The sequence below is a fragment of the Ochotona curzoniae genome, unplaced genomic scaffold (assembly GCF_017591425.1).
Source record: "Ochotona curzoniae isolate NIBS_2020 unplaced genomic scaffold, NIBS_Ocur_1.0 scaffold_4683, whole genome shotgun sequence".
NCBI classification, from domain to species: Eukaryota; Metazoa; Chordata; class Mammalia; order Lagomorpha; family Ochotonidae; genus Ochotona; species Ochotona curzoniae.
The window spans coordinates 32,266,900-32,289,572 of NW_024467121.1; the positions used below are offsets into that span (position 1 = coordinate 32,266,900).

Below are 22,673 nucleotides of genomic sequence, written 5' to 3' on the forward strand. Positions count from 1 at the left end.
TCTCATGTTTTTGATGCTTTCTTTTAGAAAACTGTATTAAGTGACTCAGAAATGAAAGCATATGCTCACATAAAGGCTTGTAGGCAAAGGTTAATAGCAGCATTATTTACAGTACTCCACGAGTGTAGTAGTAGGGTCTGGCGTACTAGCCTATTGGCTAAAGTCTTTGCCTTGCAAGTGCCAGGATGCTGTATGGGCACCAGTTCTAATCCCGGCAGCCCTGCGTCCCATCTAGCTCCCTACCTACCTGTGACTTAGGAAATCAGTTGAGGATGGCAACCTGCACCCATGTGGAAGACCTGAGAGAAGTTCCTGTCTCCTGGCTTTGGATTGGCTCAGCTCTGGCCACTGAGGCTACCTGGGGAATGAATCATTGGACAGAAGATTTTCCTGTCTCTCCTCCTTTCTGTATATCTGACTTTCCAATAAAAACATATAAATTAAGAAATATATATCCACATGCTGATCATTAAATAAAATATGGCATTATTTGCACAATGGATGATGACCCAAGCATAAAAAATGAATGACCTATGCTTTGATACACAAGAGGTCTTCAAAAAGTTAATGAAAATGTACATTATCTTTTTTTAAGATTTGTTTATTTTCTAATATAAGGACACCATCATGCAAATTGAAATGTGTAATGATAAGAGTAGTGGAGACTACCATGTGTGGGGACACAATGCAAGTCAGGGATGGACTCCCAGTGAAACTGTTGCACATGAATAGACAATGGGATGGTGGACCGTCTGACAATGTCTGTAGCAGCAATGCCAGGGGAGACTGAAGGAACTGTAACGCTCTATGAAGGACTGTGTTATTGTGATGATATGGGGAAAATCAGTCAGGGGGTGGGAACTGAGGGAAGGGGGATCCCAGACTCTACAGAATTGTACGATAAAACTCAAAAATTAAAATTAAAAGTTGTTTTTGTTTTTAATTGGAAAGGCAGACTTACAAAGAGGAGATACAGAAAGATCTTCCATCTGCTGGTTCACTCCCCAAGCGGCCACAGCAGACAGCACTGAGCCAATCGGAAGCCAGGAACCAGGAGCTTCTTCTGGTCTCCCACACAGGAACAGGGTATTTAGGGACAGGAAGGCTTTGGGCCATCCTCCACTGCTTTTCCAGGCCACAAGCAAGGAGCTGGATGAGAAGTAGAGCAACCAGGACATGATCTGGTGCCCATATGGGATCCCAGCAGTTGCAAGGTGAGGATTTAGCCTCTAGGCTACTGCACTAGCCCCAGCATTATCTTTTAATTCCGTGTTTCCAACAACTTTTTGAAACACACTCTTAATATGCCTTGAAAACACTAAGCTAAAGACTCCAGACTTTAAATATATATATATATTTCTTACTATATATTTCTTTTTACTATATAAAAAAAGTGTGTATATAAAGTCAGTGGGAAATGAAATTAAAGGATACTTGAAGAAAGAATGATTAAATTGCTAGGCCAAACATCTAGACTGAGTCGTTCTACAATCTCCAGTTTTCCACCAATTCAAAACCATCCCCCCAGCTCAATCCCTCACTTTCTTAGTACATGACAGGAAACAGAGGTTACTGAACAACAGTTTCCTCAACTTCTTCCCTACCTGTAGGCACATCTTTACCTGCCTGGCTCCAGAAAGGGAGCTCTTCTCCCCTCCCACAGAGCCAGTGGGGTATACAGGTACACTCTGGATTTCTTCCTCTCCACTACTCCAAGGACCTTATTCCAGGAAATATTCCAATTCCTTTAGTTAAGCTGCTGAATCTTCAGCCTTCTCCCTCTGCACTTCCCTGGCATGTCTGCAAACTCAACCACAGATTATAGAATGATGATCCCAAGACTGTCACTGCAGATTAGACTTGCATTCTAGACCCACGCATCAAGTTGCCACTCAGCCAGCTACCTGGATGGTCCGTATTTCCCGTCAGCCATATCCGACATTCCTCCCACCCTTCCTGTTTTCTCCTAACATAATGTTCCGATTCAGCAAGTTGGCCAAGCCAGAAATCTAAAGGCTTTCCTAGAGACTATTCCTCATGCCCTATCCTTAAAAAACAAAACAGAACCCAGAAAACCACAAAACCTTCTAAAAACATGCCCTTTCCGCTCTGTCCCTACTGGTAACATCAAACTTGGGCCTTAGTCACTGCACCCCAAGCATGATCCACAGTCTAATTGACACCTAGCCTTCCCCCAAATAAAATATATAGAATGTAAACCAGGAACCTAATGTAACCGAAAACACAAACTTAAAATGAAGACATTCCAGACTCAACAACAAATTTAGTCTCCTACTAGTGGTGTGAAGTAAACTTATTAACTTTATTGCAATCCAATTCCCTCACTGGCAAATAGGCAACTACCTGTACTGTGGGTTTATATAGAATGTACTAAAGAATTAACAGTACAAGGGCACTCTGTAACTTTGCTGGATGAAACAAAAGAAAGAATAGTTAAAATTTAGGAAATACATTAATTTTTGTTAGGCACTATTTTATAACTTCATTAAAGTGTGGTTTTTCTTTGGCTTCATTTTATTATATCTCACAATTAAAAGAGGTCTGTTTTCTTTTGAAAAATTATCCTAGCTCTACATGTATTACAATCCTAAGATATTTTCTGATTGGCTAAGAAACAAATAATGTGTTTAATCCATTGTAGGCATAAGATAGAGTCTGTCAAGGAATAAAACCTCTTTGATTTAATACAGGGTGAACAAAACAGACCAGGAGATTGTCTCTTCTCTTCCCAGGCTCCATCCTTATCAAGACATACCCAAGCTCAGAAAGAATAACTTTTTAAAAAAAGATTTATTTATCTATTTATTGCAAATCCAGAAATACACAGAGGAGGAGAGACAGAGAGAAAGAACCTCTGTCTGATGATTCACTCCCCAAGTGACCACAATGGCCAGTGCTATGCCGATCTGAAGCCAGGAGCCAGGAACCTCCTCCAGGTTTCCCATGTAGGTGCAGGAACTTCTTTTAGGGCTCCCACGCGGGTGCAGGGTCCCAAGGCTTTGGGCCATCCTCGTCTGCTTTCCCAGGCCACAAGCAGGGAGCTGGATGGGAAGTAGAACTGCCGGGATTAGAACCGGCGCCCATATGGGATCTTGGTACACTCAAGGCAAGGACTTTAGCTGCTAGGCCACCGTGCCAGGCCCAGAAGAATAACTTTCTAAAACAGAATTTCAGAAAAGCAACAGGAATGTTCAGAAGTGAAAGGTAACTGAAACAAAAGACCTTCACATACTTTGACAGTCCAAGCAATATGCACCACACATGTATCTAGGAAGAAGGCTCACTGTTTCTACACATCAGAAAGTGTCAACGGAAAGGATTTCTTAAGGTTATCAGTATGAAATGCACACTTATTTTAAAATTGTGATTTATACAATCAGGAAAAATGTTTACTGAATCATTTTACAGATGACTACAAATTTAAACTTTATCCATTTACTTACATGGATAGGTAATAGTAAAGAAAAATAAAAGTATTTTAACTAGATACACGGTCTGAGTTCTTTTAGAAAAAGAGTTTGGCTTTGGAGAAAACGCTCATACTTAAAGTGCTATACAAATGGCTACGAGAAAGGGAATATGGTCCAGCAGGAAATATATCAAAGTAGACAAACCAAGTCAGATTCAGATTATAATGCCACAGTAAATATTAGTTACAAAATGAGTTGGTGTTACAATATGCCCTTTTATGTTATACAGCTGGAAAATTAGTGGATGATGGTCCAAGATCCCGGTGTCTGCCACCCACACAGGAGACAAGGAATCTCCAGTCTGGCTGAGGAATGAAGTGGCGAATGCGAGATCTCCCTCTCTCTCTGCTAACTTTAATTTTCAAAAAATATTTCACAACTGTTGCTTAAAATCAAACTATAAATATCAGGGTTGGCATTGTGATGACCTGGGTAAAGCTGACATCCTATATGTCGGCATCCCACCTGGGCACCAGTTAGTATCCCAGCTACTCCACTTCTGATCCAGCTTCTCTGTTTATGGCCTGGTAAGCAGCAGAGGATGGTGGAAGTGCTCGGGCCCCTGTCATTCATGTGGGAGATTTGGAAGAAACTCCTTGTTCCTGGTTTCAGCCTGGTCCAGCCCTGACTGTGTGACAATCTGGTGAGTTAAAACACAAATGGACAATTTCTGTCTCCTCCCTCTTACCTTGCTTATTCTTATTCTCCCTCCCTCTGTAACTCTTTCAAAATAAATCAGATACATCTTTTAAAAAATTTAAAAAACAAAAAATATATCAACAACAATATGCCTTGGATTTCCCCACTAAACCAAAAGGATATCAAGTTAATACATAAGCCTGAGAAAAGTGAGTTACTTAACAAATCTGTTTTTGTTTTCTTTGGCAAACACTGAACCTATAATGTTCATGCTCCTTGTAAGTTAGATGTGATCACATGACTGGCTGATAAAATGTGGACAGAAGTGACTTTGCCACTGCTAGGCTGGCCCACAAGACCCTTTGGCGCCATCCTCTATTCTTACACAACTTGTCTGTTCTGTACTGATGCTATGATCATCCTGCAAATCATGTACTAGTAACAACACAGCCTGAGCCCACATAAGACTATGAATGGTTAAGTGGGCAGCACACTTTCAAACTCCCACCGAAGTCTCGATTTAAGTGAGAACAATGTCTGTTTTGGTAGGCCACTGAAGTATTATAGGTTATTCATTTGCTCACATGCTTAGCTTTAACTAACCAACATCTATGCAACTCTTGCTTTTATCTAACTGACGATTTTTTTCACCTTATCTTTCAGTTCTTTTCTAATAGAAAATTTTTCCTACTACCATTCCAAAAGCTCAGAGTTAGATCTTAGTTCACTTTCCCAATGAGCAAACATGCTGAATCTGTATCCAGTTTATCCACACTTATACAGGGAGCTTTAGACTTCCCTAAATGTTAATGTTACTCTTATTTATGCTCGCATGCATAAAATAGTCCCTGGAAGTATGTTTTCTTTCTGGAAGAAGAATAAAAAGTACAATAAAAATTACAAAAAACAATCATGAAGGATATGGCTGAAGAAAGGCTTTTTTAAAAAAGGCTATGTTGTTTATTTCTCATTCACTGACGATCTAGAAGTATCTAAGATATAGTAACCAAATAACAAAAATAACACCTTGATAGACTGATGAATTCCACATGCCAGCAAAGAGACAAAGTACAATACATGAGAAGACTACAGAGTACATTAGAAACTGTTAAGTGCTATGAACAAAAGAACAACAAATGCTAAATTTATAAGGAGTGTAAGCCTTTTCTACATAAGTTCTGAAGTTAATAAGTAAATTTTTATAGAAATCTCTTATTACTATTTCTTATTATCTTAGAACCTTGAGGATAATTTCTGTCACTGTTCATTTCCCTATGTGAAGTAGTGAAAACAAAATCATGATTTAGGGATAATTGTGAAAATTCAATGAGGTCATCATTACAAAGAACAGTGAATCAAAAAGTATCTAACTGTCCTCTAAAACTTAGCCCATCATTCACATTACTGAATGCAAGATTCAGAATATTATATTACTGAATATAAGATCTAGTATACTACTGCATCAGTGAATATTTAGTATATTACTTCAGGTCTGAACATGGTTTATCACTCAAACCATGAGAACTTAAATCATCATTAATATAAATTAAGTTTTAAAATTCCTTTTTGGAGATGGAGGACTGGTCCCACCAAGAGTTACTTTCTCAATAACAGCCAAAAAAAATTTTAAGTCATTTATTTCAAGGAACTAATCATTTATCCATTTGTTTTACCCCTCCCCTGGGACAATCTGTAATTTACTCTGATAACAAATGCGTAGAAAACAAACCTAACATTTTTGCTGTTACTCAATTATTAGGGTACTCAGTGTTGGAGCTCATGCAAGCATCCCTTGGGGAAATGCTCTGCATGCCATTAGCACTATTCTTAATGAGGAAAAGCACAGAACTCCTTTAGTTCCATGCCAGAATTGTTTTATCTTCAAGTCCAAAGAACAACTATTTGGAGGAACACCAAAACAAGCAGTTAACAATTACAAGCAGTAGACCATTCATAAGCATCACATTGTTAATGCTACTCTAATTATAAATAACTTAATTTTATCAAATCAAATATCAGCACATTTCTAAGTCCCAGATACCTTCTGGACTAATTTATTCCTTCAGAAACATTTTTACTGATTGAATGAACATTTTAAATATGCTTACAGAAGAGTGAGACATATAAGGAATCTTTAAGTTTTTAAATTAATGAGTAAACAATCCTCAAAGAAAATTCACAAATCATAAACAGAGTTCTAAAACAAACCATGGTGTTTCCAGTAATCTTCAATGACCGTAGTAAAATGGTAATATCTGAAGAAATCTAATTCCGATTTCATTGTCCTGAATTCTCTCCAAGAGAATAACGCTTCCTTCCTGCATGAAGAAACATTCTACACCCTCCATTTCTGCAATGTTCTAAAAGCCAGTTTACAACATTCTAGGTTTCTTTTGGCTTGATTATCTACTAATAAATAATCTTTGCCCTTATTTATTTCCTTACACTGTACTCAATGATGAATGAGTAATATGTCAGGAACTTGAAATTGTATCTATCAGTAGATACTAATCAAGAACTCATGAGGAACTGAGTTTATTCTAAACATGTAAATATATTAAATAACTATACTGTGGGCAAAATACAAAGGCTTTATATTTATATATGTATATTTTTAATTTTTTTAAAAAAAGATTTATTTATCCCTATTGGAAAGGCAGATATGCAAGAGAGGAAGACAGACAGAGAGGAAGATCTTCCGTCCGATGATTCACTCCCCAAGTGGCCACAATGGCCGGTACTGTGCTGATCCAAAGACAGGAGCCAGGAACCTCTTTCCAATTCTCCCTTGCAGGTGCAAGGTCCCAATGCTCTGGGCTGTCCTTGACTGCATTCCCAGGCCACAAGTAGTGAGCTGGATGGCAAGCAGGGCCACCAGGATTAGGACCAGCGCCGATATGGGATCATGGCACGTTCAAGGCGAGGACCTTAACCACTACATTATTGCGCAGGCCCACACAGGTTTTTAATATAAACAAAAATGCTTTAACAAAAGTTGAAGTCAAAAGTGAGGATTATTACAGCCAGCTTTTATTACATTACATTGTCATGAATTTTTGCAAGATTACTATATGATGAAATAGAAAAAATGATAAAAGTTACTCAAAATCTTGTCTTTAGTGACTTACATTAGCAGGATACCTTGGAGAAACTGTGGAATGGGATTTTTCTTCAATGCTATAAGAAATTAAGGCTGCCCTACTTCTTCAGATGAATGATTGTATAGAAACTGGGCACCCGACTAGCTCCTCTACCAACTGCACCAACTGATGGCCCTCAAGATGTTACACGTGCATTTAACAAATACTCAGAATAATTACTGTTTCTGAAATATTCCAGCTTACAGGTGATGGAATATCAGCAGTAATCACCTGAATTTCCTTATGACAGAACAAGGTTCATAAACAACGGACAAACACTATCACTTCTGACCTGTACTCTTGAAAACATCTAACTCAGGCCTGTGGCCTGAAGACACCAGCTTAGGATCCCAACCACCACTGAGAACTGAGAGTTTCAGCTCATCCTCTCCCCATTCATCTGTACTAGGGAGGAATATAACAACTCCAGGAGATCAAACAGAAATAGAAGTCGCTACTAACATAGTTGATCTGTCCAACAACTGTGAATGAGAGTAACCAAGAGAAACTTTATCAAGGGGGTTTTGACAGAAAGTATTAAGATGAATGGTACAACTCTTTCCGTAAATATGGCACACATTTGCACTATAGCACTCACAGGAGAATTACTGTGAGTGTAATTTCCCAACACAAAGAACTATTCTGGAAAAAGAAGCAAAGAATTTAATCAGTGAACGCTAACTCCCCTTTGTCTTTTTAAAAATTATAATTTATACATAATGCATTATACAAATCTCAAAAGTCTAGCTTAGTGAAATTTTATGTGTTTATCTGTATAACTCCTCCGAGATCAAAACACATTTTTATTACCTCACAAGGTTTTTTCATGCCTCTACAGTCAATAATCATTATATTAAACTTCCACATGACCACTGCTCCCCCTTTTCTCTCCAGGTTCATAATGCCTGTATTTGAAGTATTCAGTAGATATACAGTATCTTATCTTCTCCAACATTCTGTGAAATTCATATTCAGGTTTAGCATTTCCTAAATCTATGCAGTACTATACTGTGCAACTCTACTGTAATTTATTTATCCATTCTCCTGTTGACCGACATTTAGTTAAGCTTTTACTAGAAGGAGTATTATGACTATAACTGCTATGAGCTTTCTTGGACATGTTCACAGAATGCTAGGTTACAGGGTAGGCACATGCATAACTGAAGGAGACAGTGCTAAGCAGTTTTTGAAGTACCTGTTTTCTGACTTCACAATGTAATCATGCTGGCAGATGAGTTTTATTTCATGTCACTCTAGTGTATAACAATACTAAGCACCTTTTCATAAGCTTATTAGCATTTCTAAATAGTTTCTTTTTTGAAGCCTGTGTTCAAATTTGTTCATTTTTTAAATTATTTCTATTTTTGACTTATAAAAAATCATCATCCAGTTTTATATTTTAACCAAAATACGTATTTTAAAAGACTTTCCTCAGAGTTTAATATATTGACATGAAATTCAAATTTTAATTTTTTTCCTTTAATGGTTAATTCTTGTCTGTGTCTCTTCAAAGAGGTCCTTCCTATTACAAGATCATAAAAATATTCTCATATATTTTCTTCCAAAAGCTTGAGTTAGCTTTCTCTTCCTCCTTTTTTTTCTATCAATTTCTCTAGTCTTTTCTCAGCCAAACTGGTCATATTAAAGTAAGCCATTCGACAGCACTAATTCTTTAAATTACGTGTGCTGATGAAGGAGCTGTGGTAGTACCACATCAGTATGCCATTCAAGTCCTGGCTGCCCTGTTTCCACTCCAGCTCCCTGCTAACACACAGAAAAGCAGCTCAGGATAACCCAAGTGCTTGGGGCCCTGCTATCCTTTTAGGAGACCCGGGAGGCTCAGTTTGGCCTCTCCAGCTTCAGCTTTTATTCTGGGCATTTGAGGAGTAAATCAGCACAAGTCCCTCCCTCTCCTCTTTCATATTGAAAAATATTTTAAAAATCATGTGCAGTGCTATTTAAAAACCAAGCAAATGAACTTGACACTAATAAATTACAGAATTAATCCCCTTTGGGAACATGTTAAACGCCCTCACAGAAACTTTTGCAGCTCTAACTCAAGTTTCAAAAAATGTATTCCTGGCTTTAACTGACTGATAAATGCTAGTACCTTATCAATACTAAAATATATTTCAACATTTCTGAAAATAAATGCTGAAATTATAAATATTCAGACTAATACTGAACAAAGATGCTTAAAAGAAACCAAATGAACTCAATTCCTGCTCTTCCTGCAAATCTTAGGATCTATCTGAATTATAGGCTATCTCTCTAGCCAACAGATCACATTAAGAAAAAGACAGGAAAGAAATTAGAACTTTACACATTTATTCAACTAATTTGAAAACTGACTATGCAAAAGCCAATACAGACCTAAAATTTTCAAATGTTACAACATGAAATGTTAAGTGATAATTCTTTCATGATCTTACCAAAACAAAAATTTAAGAGACACCACCAGTAAAATTCATTTGCAACTGGAAATTAAATATGTTCTAATAATCCCTACCTACTAACAGTTTATCCTATGGTCTTTTATTTGCAATCAACCAGTAATTACTACCACATACTGTTAAGAAAACAATAGTTTAGATTCAATTTACACTGCAACTTAAAAGTTTCTCATTTCCTACCCCATTTTTTATGAAGCTGTTATTTACTTAACTTATTTATTATTGTTTTCCACAAAAAAAAATCTGGAACACATCACAAATTTGCATGTCATCCCTGTGCAGGGACCATGATAATTTCTAAATCATTCCAATTTTTGTATATGTGCTGCCAAAGTGAGCATAATTTTTAAAACATAGTTTTTAAATTTCACTAGGTAAAGATTACAATCGATGCAACTCACACATTATAAAAAAAAAAACCTAGCCTGAAGTGAACCCAGACTTACCTGTAGTAATGGCTCGGTGGAACTGATGCATATCTTCTCCTGATAACTCTTGGGCTACCTGTAATATCTTTTGTCTCACACCATCCAACTTCACTTCTGATTCAATCAATATCTCCTCCATATCAGGGGCACTACAATCAAGATATCAGGAACTTTTAAAACAGCAGATGATTTAATACTGAAAACTAATCAACATGACTAAATATTTGTATGTTTTCATCCTTCCTACTTATAAAAAAATCACAAGTATATTTTATCGATAGTGTGCAAGAACATGAAAAATTCTGTAACATACCATCAAGTTTAAAAAGTACACAAAAATTGTTATATTTACATTTACAAGAAAAACTCTGTTCAGAGAAGTATGATATCTGTCAATGTCTGTATTCAGTCAGGATGAAGTAACACGGACTGGATTTATCCTTTTTAAACAACTAAAAAGAAAAAAAAAAACACCAAAACAACGGTTTCAAATTTTAGACTGAAGCAGCATGGGGCACTGAAGGGGGGACGGGGAGAGACGATACATACTCTATGACTGCCCCATCTTACTGCCTGAAGAGTTTTGAAGTCCCATGGCAGGGACAAAAACAAGAAATCGAAGCAGCAGTCTCTTTGTGTATGGTGACTGGCTGCTTTCATAATTATTTTTACTTTTTTCAAGTTAGCAACTCTCTTTACTCATGAAAAGCAAGCTCACTATGAACATAACACGGTAAAAAGAGTATGTAATAATGTATGAAATGCAGCAGATGAGGAGGTGAGCACTACTGAGTCACTGCTTACAATCCACATTCCTTCCAAGATGCTTGGAAAGCAGCAGAGAATGGCTCAAGTACTTGAGTTTGCTCTTCACTTGGTTGACCAGATAAAGCTCACAGCTTTGGCCTGATTTAGCCCTACCTGTCTGATCCATTTGAGTTAGGAACCAGAGGATGGAAGATCACTCTATTCTGTCATTCTGCCTTTTAGATGAGTAAATCTTTTTTATAAAAATAAAATCTAGGGCCTGGTGCAATAGCCTAGTGGCTAAAGTCCTCACATTGCACAAGCTGGGATACCATATGGTCACTGGTTCTAATCCCAGTGCCTCCACTTCCCATCCAGCTTCCTGCCTGTGGCCTGGGAAAGCAGTCGAGGACAGCCCAAAGCCTTGGGACCCTGCACCCGTGTGGGAGACCCAAAATAAGCTCCAGGCTCCTGGCTTTGGATAATCTCAGCTAAGGCCATTGTGGTCACTTGGGAAATGAGTCAGCTGACGGAAGATCTTTGTCTCTGTCTCTCCTCTTCTCTGTATATCTGACTTTCCAACTAAAATAAAATAAATCTTAAAAACATACAAATAAAATTTGATTGTAGCTATCTTGGAGTAGTATGTATGACTGTCTTATTTAATTTCCTTTATTATATGTCATTTATTCGTTTTCTAAACATTTTTTTCTAATTGATATTTTCTACTATATGTTCAATATGTATTGTTTTTGGCAGAAAAATACAAGAGCAAATACTCAAATGTAGACTCTTTTTCCAAAGATTTATTTATTTGAAAAGCAGAGTTATAGAGAGCGAGGAAGACAGAGACAGAGACAGAAATCTTCCATCATTGGCTCGCTCCCTAAATGGCTGACAACGGGCAGGGCTGGGCCAGGCCTAAGGCAGGAACAACTTCTGCATCTCTCACATGGTGCAACGGAAGCTGGACAATCTTCTGCTTTTCCCAGGCTAAAAGCAGGGAAGCTGGATTGAAAGTGGAGCAGCTGGGTCACAAAGCAGTGTTCAAATGGGATACCAGTATTGCTGCAGTTTTACCTGCTAAGCCACAATGCTAGCCCCTGTAGCTTTTTTCTTACAAAAAAAGTTCTCCTGTCACATTTCTACTATTTTTATTTTTTAAAGCTACTGAAAACTGATGGGATTTATTATAATTGCTTCCCAAAAAAGGATCATAATTAAACAATATTGGCTCTCTTACAATATTTGTGCATGTTTGATTATACAAGACTATACAGAAATTAACAGTTAAAAAAAGATTAAAGGCACATTTCAATAAACTATGGTATAAAGGGCAAATCTGCTTCCACTCGAATCAGGAATATTTTCTGTGAAGGGTCATGTGGATATTCATGACATCATTTGCAGATCATAAAAAGTCACCAACTTTAACAGATTTATTGAGTTTCTAGCCCCACCTATAGTTGTCTTGGCAGGTCCAGATCAAATGATTTTTTCAGGTTCTACATGGCTCATGAGCTGAACATTCCCCAAGCCTGACTTAAACAGAATAAAAACTAAATCACTAGTGAGCCCAGCACAGCAGGCTGGTGGCTAAAGTCCTCACCTTACAAGCACCAGGATCCCCTATGGGTGCCGGTTCATAGCCAGTGGGCCCCACTTCCCATCCAGCTCTCTGCTTGTGGCCTGGGAAAGCAGTCAAGGATAGCCTAAAGCCTTGGGACTCTGCACCTGCAAGGGAGACTGAGCAGTTTCTGGCTCCTGGCTTTGGATCAGCTCAGCTCCAGCCATTGTGGCCACTCGGAGAGTGAAATCAGCTAATGGCTGTGACAATTCAGGATGGGCCTGGCTAAAGCCAGAAGCTAGAACTCAACCCAGGAAATCAGGTACACGGCTACACAACAGGAACTTGTTCCATCTGTTTCTTTTGCAGGCACATTAGCAGAGACATGGATTTGGAAGTGGAGCAGCTAAGACTTGAACTGGTGTCACACAGCTGGCAGCTTACTCACTGCACCACAACACCAGTCTGAAGCTTTCTTTTACTTAAACCACCGAGAAACTTATCAATTACACAGAGCCTGCCTAGAAAAATATCCACAAAGTTCTACAAACAATGCATGATCTCCCTTATATGTTCAAGTTAAAATTAAGAAAACAAATCAAGAGCTGGAGATTTGGCCCAGTAGGCTAAATCTTACCTGCAGTGCCTGTATACCATTTGAGTGCCAATTCCTTTCCCACCCACTCCACTTTCAATCCAGTTCCTGCTTATGGTCTGGGAGAGCAAAGGAGCACAGCTCAAGTCCTTTGGCCCCTGCACCCACGTGGGAGACCCAGAAGATGCTTCTGGACCCCAGCCTTGGACTGGCCCGCCTCTGGCTATTGCAGCCAGCTTGGAAATGACCCAGCAGATGGGAGAGCTTTGTCTTTCATTCTCTCTGTAATTCTGCTTTTCAAATAAAAAAATAAAATATATTTTTTAAAAAATCAGAAAACAAAAAGAAATGTCTTTACTGGGATTGATACAAATATAACTCATCAAGCTGTTTTATACCTTTGTTAAATTATTTCTTTAAAGATTTATTTATTTTTTTTGGAAAGGTGGATATACAGAGAGGAGGAGAGTCAGAGAGGAAGATCTTCCGTCCAATGGTTTACTCCCCAAGTGATCGCAATGGCCAGTGCTGCGCCAATCCGAAGTCAGGAGCTTCTTTCAGGTCTCCCACATGGGTGCAGGGTGCCATGGCTTTGGGCCGTCCTCGACTGCTTTCCCAGGCCACAAGAAGGGAGCGGGACGGGATGGGAAGCCACTGGGATAAGAACTGGCGCCCATATGGGATCCTGGCACATTCAAGACGAGGACTTTAACCGCTACATTATTGTGCCGGGCCCTTTTGTCAAATTACTCAGCATGCTATACTACTAAAGTTTTAATGCTATAGTACTAAAGTTTTAAAATATACTGTGTATGAGTGAAATCAACATCTTTTCATGTGATTACTTTATAGTCCTTGCTATATAGTCCCACTGAAATATGGTCATTTTACTTTCCACTTGCTGAACTCTTCATTTGAGTAGAGTATTAAGCCTTTGAGTGTATCTTAAAACTGTAAATTGTAAATTATTGTTGATGTTATGCTGTGGCTTTTCATTGGAGGGGATGATATTCTGCCAGCTCTACTTTCACACCAGGGATGGTCTCCCAAGGAAACTGTTGAATTTATCTGGACAATAAAAGGCTGGACTCTATGTACGGTACATGCTCGCAATGAAGGAATCATGACTGGATATGAACTGTACTACTGCAACAATGTGGAGGAATCCAGCATGGGGGGAGGGCCTGAGGAGGGGCTGAGGGAATCCTAGAGCCTATAAAACTGTGTCATAAAACAAAATAAAAGTTAAAAAATAAAATTTATCTCAAAATGTAAAAAATTTAAAAATTTAAAAAAGAAATGTCCCAGTGGAAGAAAATGTTTAAGTTGAAAGACAGTTTTTTATACAATTAAGAAGCCAACAGTATATTAGACAAAACTGTTAAATAAGAAAGGCACAAGAATGTGCATTAAATTTAAACACAAAGAGAATCTTCAACAATGTGAGTAAGCAAACGAGATCACAATGCAATGAAAAATGAAAAGATAAGTTAAGCAGATGCTTTATATTTATCTAATATTGATATTTTCACATCTAAAATCTAAGTTTAGCTTTAACACAATGAGCTCTAATAAGTTATCAAAATTTAATATTTTAGCAAAACATCTCCAGTAACTCCAAAAAATAAGAATTTTCTCTATCTTTATTAAAATATTTATTTCCTAAATGATCCGAGTCCACAAACTCACAGCCTATCCTAGGGGCTAGTTATTGTCCACTGAATCATAAAGCAAACAAAAAACTAGGAAACTAAAATAAAAAATCTATCAAACTATAATAATTTTTAAAGATGTTTACTCACCTTGTAATTCTATGGAGGAGAAAGATTGTCCTTTTGCTTTCAACAGTTATATCCCGACTAAGTTTTACAAGTCTCTCGTACTTATCATGTCTTGCATCAAGTTCCTGCTGAAAGGCTAAGGACATGGTACCCATGAGCACACATGGTCTATTCCTAAATCCCATCAAAAACATCAAGTTTGCATGTCATACTTGTTATCATTTAAGTAGAATACCACACACACATCACAGTGCTAAAAACACTAATTTTCAAAACAAAAAAACCTGAACACTGCAAATAATTTTTGGCGTTTACTGTCTACAGTATTAACTGACAAATATAGGCCTAGGCCACTCAAAGATTCAAATATTATTCCTTACTGAAGAATTTTAACAAATAAAACTTTTTATTTCTGTTCAAAAGACTCCATTTTGGGTACTGTAAGTATACTTATGAGCACAAAATGATATATTAAAAACAAAAAATTGCTTATCTTTTCTAGACTACAAATCTATTACCTTTTAGTTTATATACTATAATATATAAATAGATTAATACTCAATAAACCAGTACAACTGAGAGTCTCGATACATTAAATCACCTACAGAAAAAAATAATCTATTGAGTAAGAAATATTAAAAAAGTAAATTTTCACATCAACTTTTATGTTCTTCTGCAGCTTATGTGTCAAACTATGTTCATATTAGCCCCGATTCTTTAAGTTTGTACCTTTCAAGATACTCTATTTCTGATTATTTCCTCTGATCATATTTTACACGTTTATCAAATTATAATTTTACTCAGACCATTCCCTTATTATGTTTCATTATTTATCCTTCACTAAAGTTATGTTATTTATTTGTATACTTGCCTATTCATTAACTTATAGAATACAAATTCATAAAGACTACAGTCAGGTCTTCACCATTAGTGCACAGAACAGTGCCTGAAAGATGATGTTCAAAGATTTTTCATCAATAAAGTGCCTGTTGATGTCAAGGCCAGTACATCTACTAACAGATGCTATGGTTTGAGATAAATTTTTTTAAAGAAAGATGTATTTATTTTGGGCCAGGTACAGTAGCCTAGTGGCTAAAGTCCTCACCTTATACACACCAGGATCTCGTATGAGTGCCAGTTCTAATCCCAGCAGCCCTGCTTCCCATCCAGCTTTCTGCCTGTGGCCTAGGAAAGCAGACGAGGACGGCCCAAAGCCTTGGGATCCTGCACCTGCGAAGGAGACCCAGAAGAAGCACCAGGCTCCTGACTTCATATTGGCGCAGCTTCACCCACTGTGGCCACTTCCACAGCTGACGGAAGATCTTCCTCTCTGTCTCTTTTCCTCTCTATATATCTGACTTTCCCATAAATAAAAAATAAATCTTGAAAAGATTTAAAAATCTTTTTAAAATTTTTTTTATTACAAAGTCAGATATACACAGAGGAAGAGAGACAGAGAGGAAGATCTTCTGTCCGATGATTCACTCCCCAGTGAGCGCAACGGCTGGTGCTGCTCCGATCCGAAACTGGGAACCAGGAACCTCTTCTGGGTCTCCCACATGGGTGCAGGGTCCCAAAGCTTTGGGCCGTCCTGGACTGCTTTCCCAGGCCACAAGCAGGGAACTGGATGGGAAGTGGAGCTGCTGAGATTAGAACCGGCGTCCATATGGGATCCCAGTGTGTTCGTGCATTCAAGGTGAGGACTTTAGCCACTAGGCTACGCCGCTGGGCCCAAAGATTTAAAAATCTTTAAAATCTTTAAGATGTATTTTTATTGGGAAGGTAGATTAACATAGAGGAAAGACAGAAAGATCTTCCATCCACTAGTTCACTTTCCAAGTGGCTGCAATGACCAGAGCTGAGCTGATCCAAAGCCAGAAGTTTCTTCTGGGTTTCCCACATGAGTGCAGGATCCCAAGGTATTGGGCTGTCCTGTACTGGTTTTCCCATGGCACAGGCAGGGAGCTGAATGGGAAGTGGAGCAGTCAGCATAGGAACTGGTGCCCATTTGGGAACCTGGTGCTTGCAAGGGAAGGATTTAGCCAGTCACCCATCATGCAGGACCCTAATCATTGTTTCTACCCATTTGTATGCAACTGGAATTAAGAAGGCTTTCTCCAAGGAATTGAAAACTATGCCTCTAACATGAAAGTATTATATAGCATCTTAGCCACTACTTGCTAAAATATATGTTAATGCTGTTGCGATTTACGAAGCAAATTATTCAGGTTAGTAATGCAAATCAGCTTCATTTATAATTTGAATCATTTTGAGAGACAGAGAGTGAGAGAGTAAGTGTGTGCTTTTCCATCCACCATCCACTGTTTCACTCTCCAAACACTTGCAACAGCTTGGGCTAGAGCTGGGAGCCACAAATGCCACCCAAGCCTCCCACACGGGAGGCAGGAACCCAGTTACCTGCTTAGTAATAGCTACTGCCTCGCAGGGTCAGCATAGCAGGAAACTGCACTTGGAGCCTGTTTAGTGTAGAACCCCAGAAGTCTGATATGGACACAGGGAACTTGACTGTGAGGCTAAACACTTACCTCTATTAAAGTAATTTTGTAGCACTGCTTAACCAGAATTATCGCCTACATTACTGCCAACCCAATCTAATTTACCACTTCTATCTATTCCTCAAAAAAAAATCTTGCACGGTCACTTTTCTCCTGCCCACCTTGCCTTTCTGCTGATGAATCTTAGCAGGACATTGGCAGAGAGGTTAGATGCTGCTTGGACCACACATCCTGCTTGAGAGTACCTGGGTTCAAACCCCAAATCCCTTCTAATTCCAGCTTTCCGATAATCTGTACCCTGACAGGCAGCAGTGATGGCTCACTACTTTGCTTCCTACCACTCATGCAGGAGATCTGGATTAAGTTTCCAGTTCCTAAAATTAAATAAGGTCCAGTGTGGGTTGCTGCATACATCTGGGGGATTTAACCAGAGGATGGAACATTCCTCTAACTTTTTGATACCTTAAGCAAGTCTCTTCAAAATTCCCTAATAGCCCTAAGTTATACCTGACAAACTATAAACTCCTTATGAGGTCTTACATAATTTGGTCTTTCACAGCATCATCAAGGACACCATATAATTACATAGTCTCCCAATGAAGAAGGTATACATTTCATCCAATCATGAAGAAACATTAATCAAACCCAAGGAAAGGCATGTTCTATAAAATAAGGCCTGTACTCCTTACCAATGTCGGAAAAAAAAGTGCACATCTACATAAATTTACATATAGTGACAAAGTGGCAAAACACCAAAAACTAATAAATAAGGTTATAAATAAGTTTTCTATACTATTTTCCCAACTATATTATTTTTTATTTCCATAGCTGACTTTTTTTTTCCTTTTTAAAAATTATATATTTGACAATCTTTACATAGTTAATTGGGGTAAAAAGGTTCAAGGGCTATAGGGAAGTGGGTAAGACTATTATTTCCATATTGTTTCCTTCGTATTTAAAGGGGGGTATTAAGGGAGAAAGCCCACCCAATTTCCCACACTCCCTAGGTCCCACATGTAGGGTATGTATGCTCTGAGGTTCTTGCTCAAGTGGTTTTGATAGTTCAACAGTTATAAATTGCTGCCAATCTTGCCACTCCAAGCATGATGAGGTCTTTGAAGAATCCACTGGTTGACACAGTCCATCATAGAGTCTCCGTTTGCCCTATATTTTGCTGCCAACATATAGCTGAGGTGGTTGATTGACCTGTTCTGTCTTCTGTCTTTTCTTGATCAGGATTCTGAGTCCAGCATTTCGATTGGGGAGATCTCCAAAGAAACTTTGTCTGAGGTGTTCTCAGACCAGATTCTTGTATGTGCTAGCAGGTACAGGGCCCAACACAGTCCATGGCCCTGATCACACAGCTGACATTCCAAAATAAAGTTAAGAGAAAATGTCTCCACTTAAATTAATCGATTAACAGTAAAATTTTTCTAACTCCTTTTAATGAAATTAACTTTTGCTGGCAAAGTAATTCTTGGGACTTCAAAGATACTTAAGTATCATGCCTTGGGCATGAGTCTGACCAACAACACTGATCTCAAATATTCATGCTTTCCTTTAAAGACTTCCCATGTAACCACTCCTCTTTCCTGAAAACTTCCAGCAGACCAGTAAGTTTTCACGTAAATGTTTTTTACAAGCGTACCTGGCAAATCTTATGAGTGGGAATAAAAAGGAGAAATGACTTTAATTTTCTTGCAACAGAAATAACGAGTCAGGAAAGGCAGACTATACTTAAAAAAAACTGTTGTCATTCAATAAAGCAATTATTATCTATTTTATAAAAGCTAAAGGGGACAAGACCATCTTGTTTCTTAAAGACTTAGAAATCAAAGGCTTTGCTAGTAATTAAAACATTCTTCCTCTAAATACAGGGATGACAATGTTGTTTTACCACCTTGAACCTCACAATGGGCACTCTACACCTACTGTAAAATATCATCTAGTCAATCTGAGATTATCACAAAGTGATGACACACACTACTTATAGAAACTACTGTTAATCATCCAAGTTATATGATTTTAAAAATTACTTTACCACATACAATATAAATATCCCCAACAAGCAAATAAGGTTTGTCTTTTAAGTTTATAATGTTTCCCCTTATTCTTGCTATCTTTTTTCTCCTGATTTACTGAGGTATAAGTGACAAAAAATAGTATTTATGCAAAATAGATAATGCAAGGTTTTACAATACATATACAATATCACTATCAAGCAAATTCATGAAATTACAACTATCAAGCTAAATAACCTAATCATCACCTCACACAGAAATCTTTTTTGTGTGTTTTTGTGGTAAGAACATTCAAGACAGTTACTTAACCAAATTTCAAGTATAGACTTGGATCCCTAGTGGCTGAAGTACCAATAAGCCCTTAACTCTCTTAATAACTACTTACCCTCACTAGCATTATTACTCTAAGGTGCCTGACCCACAAGGAGCCAAAACTGTACTGAACATACTTTTTTTTTGTAAAAGGACTTAAAAGTATTAGATGTCAACATATCTGGTCTTTCACCAAAGTAATAACCTGGCCAGGATTTTGCCCAATAAGACAATGCACCTGAACCCACTTTCAGTATTTACTACACATACTGTAAGGACCCAACCACATATTATGAATACAAAAGAGAGTTTCTTCTCAAGAAGCTTGTTCCAGCACAAGACACAGAGGAGGAGCCAACAAACGACATAAAACATAGTAAGTACACACAGGTTTAGGGAAGAACCTCACTCTACTGACACATGTGAGAACACAGCAAATGCTTAAGTATTTCATTGCAGGGTGACTGGATAATGAACGACTGTAATATTTATTGCCAAGCTCGCTTGAGAGAAAAATCAGAAAAGTTGGATATTGAAAAACAAACGCCAACAACTACAAAAAAAGAGTTCATCCAATGAGTAATGGGGACACCAAGGCAGATACAATCCCAGACTGAAAGGTAGCAGAAACATAAAACATGCTTGAACATAAACGACTTTGTGAAAGTGAGAGGGTGGGGAACACGTGATGGCCTGCTGCTCCTCCCTCAATTGCTGCTGGTGGTAGTGCTCCACAGAGGTTTTGAAATGCACCCAGAGACTAGGCTATCTGGGACTCCCACCTCACCAACCCAATCCTCCTCCCCTTAAAAATAAGGCAGAGTTTTAACAAATACAATGTAACAAAAGTACCAGTCATATTGTTTGAGATTAAGACATGAGGGGCTGTATGGTTTCCTCCTTGCTCTGTGAAACAGGTGCCTTCCACGAAGAGCTGCGGGGAGGGACAGGCAGAGCGCCAGCCATGGAGGCGAGCAGCAGGTCCACACTGCCCATGGCCGTGGACCCCTCCAGCCCCAGGGGCACCTTCAAAGGACCACCAAGGAAGTCAGAAGGAGCTAGTAAGGTCCCACCTGAGCCACAGAAACTGAACAGGGGAGTGCAAAGAGCGGACAGAGGAAAGATTTTTTTTTTAATTGTTTTGAAAGGAGTAACCTGACCGCATTCATATAAGGGGCCTGCGACTAAATGAGAAAATACTGAAAGCACAACTGCTTTCAAGGACGTGGCACTTCTAACATTAACTCCCGTTTAGTGTCACTGGGATGGAGTCATGTTTTTCATGTTTCAAACCCAGACTTTTAGAACTACCACTATCACAAAACTCCCACAAAATTTTTACTTCACATCTGCACACCGTAACATTCCTCAGAGTTGTTTTCCTCGTGCATCATATCACAAAGTCATCCCACCCCCCTTTCCAGACTTCAGTTCTCTCCGCTGCAGCAACGGCCCCGACAGAGAACTCACATTTGAAGGCCAACATCACAGGTGAAGACGAGTTAACATCCTTGGCTTCCTTTCTCTGGTTATGTGGGAAATTGTCGTGTTTCCTTTTCCTGAACCCTCCTCCTGATCCTTAAAGTGGAGAGAGATCTTCCATCACCAAGAGTTTGCGAAAAACACTACAAGCAAATCCCCGGCTTCCTTCAAAGCCAGATACCACAAAAGCTTTCCTAGCGATCTTCCTGCCATCAGCCAAAGAGGCTCTGGACCCGCCATAGGTGCAACAATACCCAAGGGGACTACCATAACCAGGGGCTCCAGGAGACCTCTCCAGCTGAGAGCAGCAGCGGAGCCGCTCTACCCCCCAACCCCCCAGGCTTGTCTGGGAGAGCACGGGGTCCGGCCGCGGGCAGCGAGGGAGAGCACGGGGTCCGGCTGCGGGCAGCGAGGGGGAGAGGGGAGAGCACGGGGTCCGTCCGACCGCGGGCAGGTGAACTCGCACAGCCTACAGGACCACCCCCACGGGATACTCTACGCCCGGCTGTGCGGAGGACGCCACCTTCTTTGTTGCTCATGTCGTCACGGCCGACGGCCAGACCTGGCGGAAACTGAAGACCTCGGTCGAGCGGATGGCGCAAGGTGTGGAGCCCGAGCGGCCCACCGAGCACAGGACCACAGCCCACCGAGAGACAGCACTGTGCGGCCAGGCCGACGTCCACGCACCGACCGGAAGCGCGCGCCCTTCGCCTCTCGCGTACTTCCGGCTGGCTCCCCGAGGTCCCGCTGCCGTCAGTCCCGCCTTTCCCACGGTCCGAGGACCTCGCGCGCGCCAGCTGTGGCGCCTGCCTCACGCTGTGCCTAAAGGCAGCCGGCGAGCGTACGCGGCTCACAGACGCAGAGTCCTGGAGGCGGCAGCTGCGTGCAGGTGGGACAGCGGCGAAAAACGTTCGTGAAGGTTCGCTCAAGGCACCGCGGAGAGCCTCCCGCCCCCTGAGCGTGGGCCCAGCGTGGCGCGCGGTGCACCGTGGGGGTTGTAGTTCTCACGCGGGAGCCGGTCCGGAGGCGTGGGGGGCGCGGCTGGTGAGAGAGTCTCGGGGTCCACCGCTCCTCGGAGCTAAAGGGGAGTCCTTCGGATTCCGGAGGAACCTGCAGTTAGGAGATGCTATGCTTTCCGCTCCTGGCAGTGACGCCGGGAGCTTTAAGTAAAGAATACTGCCAGTGAATCAGTGGCTCGTGTTGGTCTCTGACGGCTGGGAAGCGCGCCCTGTAGTTCTTCCATCTTTTCCCCGCTTCCTCACTTGGCTTGCCGGCATTTTTCTTGGCCCTCGGAACTAGACGGCCCTTCCAGATAGCCTTTGTGTCTCAGTGTCTATGATGGGGATAGAATAGTATCTGTCGCTGAGGTGGTAGGAACCCACATATTGGCGCTCTCTCAGAGTGAGCTACTCCAGCCAGAGCTCTTCAAGAAAAGAAAAGAAGGGTTGGTAATAATAACAGATGTAGCACAAAACTGTGAGCCTTTTAATTATGCGCGTGC

General features: G+C 39.9%; 1 protein-coding gene and 1 non-coding gene across 4 annotated transcripts in view; both read right to left on the reverse strand.

The window, feature by feature from the left end:
• TSNAX (translin associated factor X) overlaps positions 1-22,098 on the reverse strand; it is a 35,320-nt gene extending 13,222 nt beyond the window's left edge. The window contains exons 1-4 of one of the 3 annotated variants that reach the window (XM_040967819.1): positions 21,696-22,098; positions 21,161-21,268; positions 14,863-14,977; positions 10,170-10,300 (exon numbers count right to left, since the gene is read on the reverse strand). In XM_040967819.1, the coding sequence (XP_040823753.1) occupies positions 10,170-10,300; positions 14,863-14,977; positions 21,161-21,268; positions 21,696-21,711 (370 nt within the window). In that variant the 5' untranslated portion in view covers positions 21,712-22,098. Of the gene's footprint in view, positions 1-10,169; positions 10,301-14,862; positions 14,978-21,160; positions 21,269-21,692 lie in introns of all 3 variants that reach the window. The other 2 variants (XM_040967821.1, XM_040967820.1) reach the window with 2 other exon arrangements.
• LOC121148270 lies at positions 9,961-10,064 on the reverse strand. The gene has a single exon (XR_005882543.1). It is a non-coding gene; the product is annotated as a U6 spliceosomal RNA (small nuclear RNA).
• Positions 22,099-22,673: the final 575 nt, after the last annotated feature.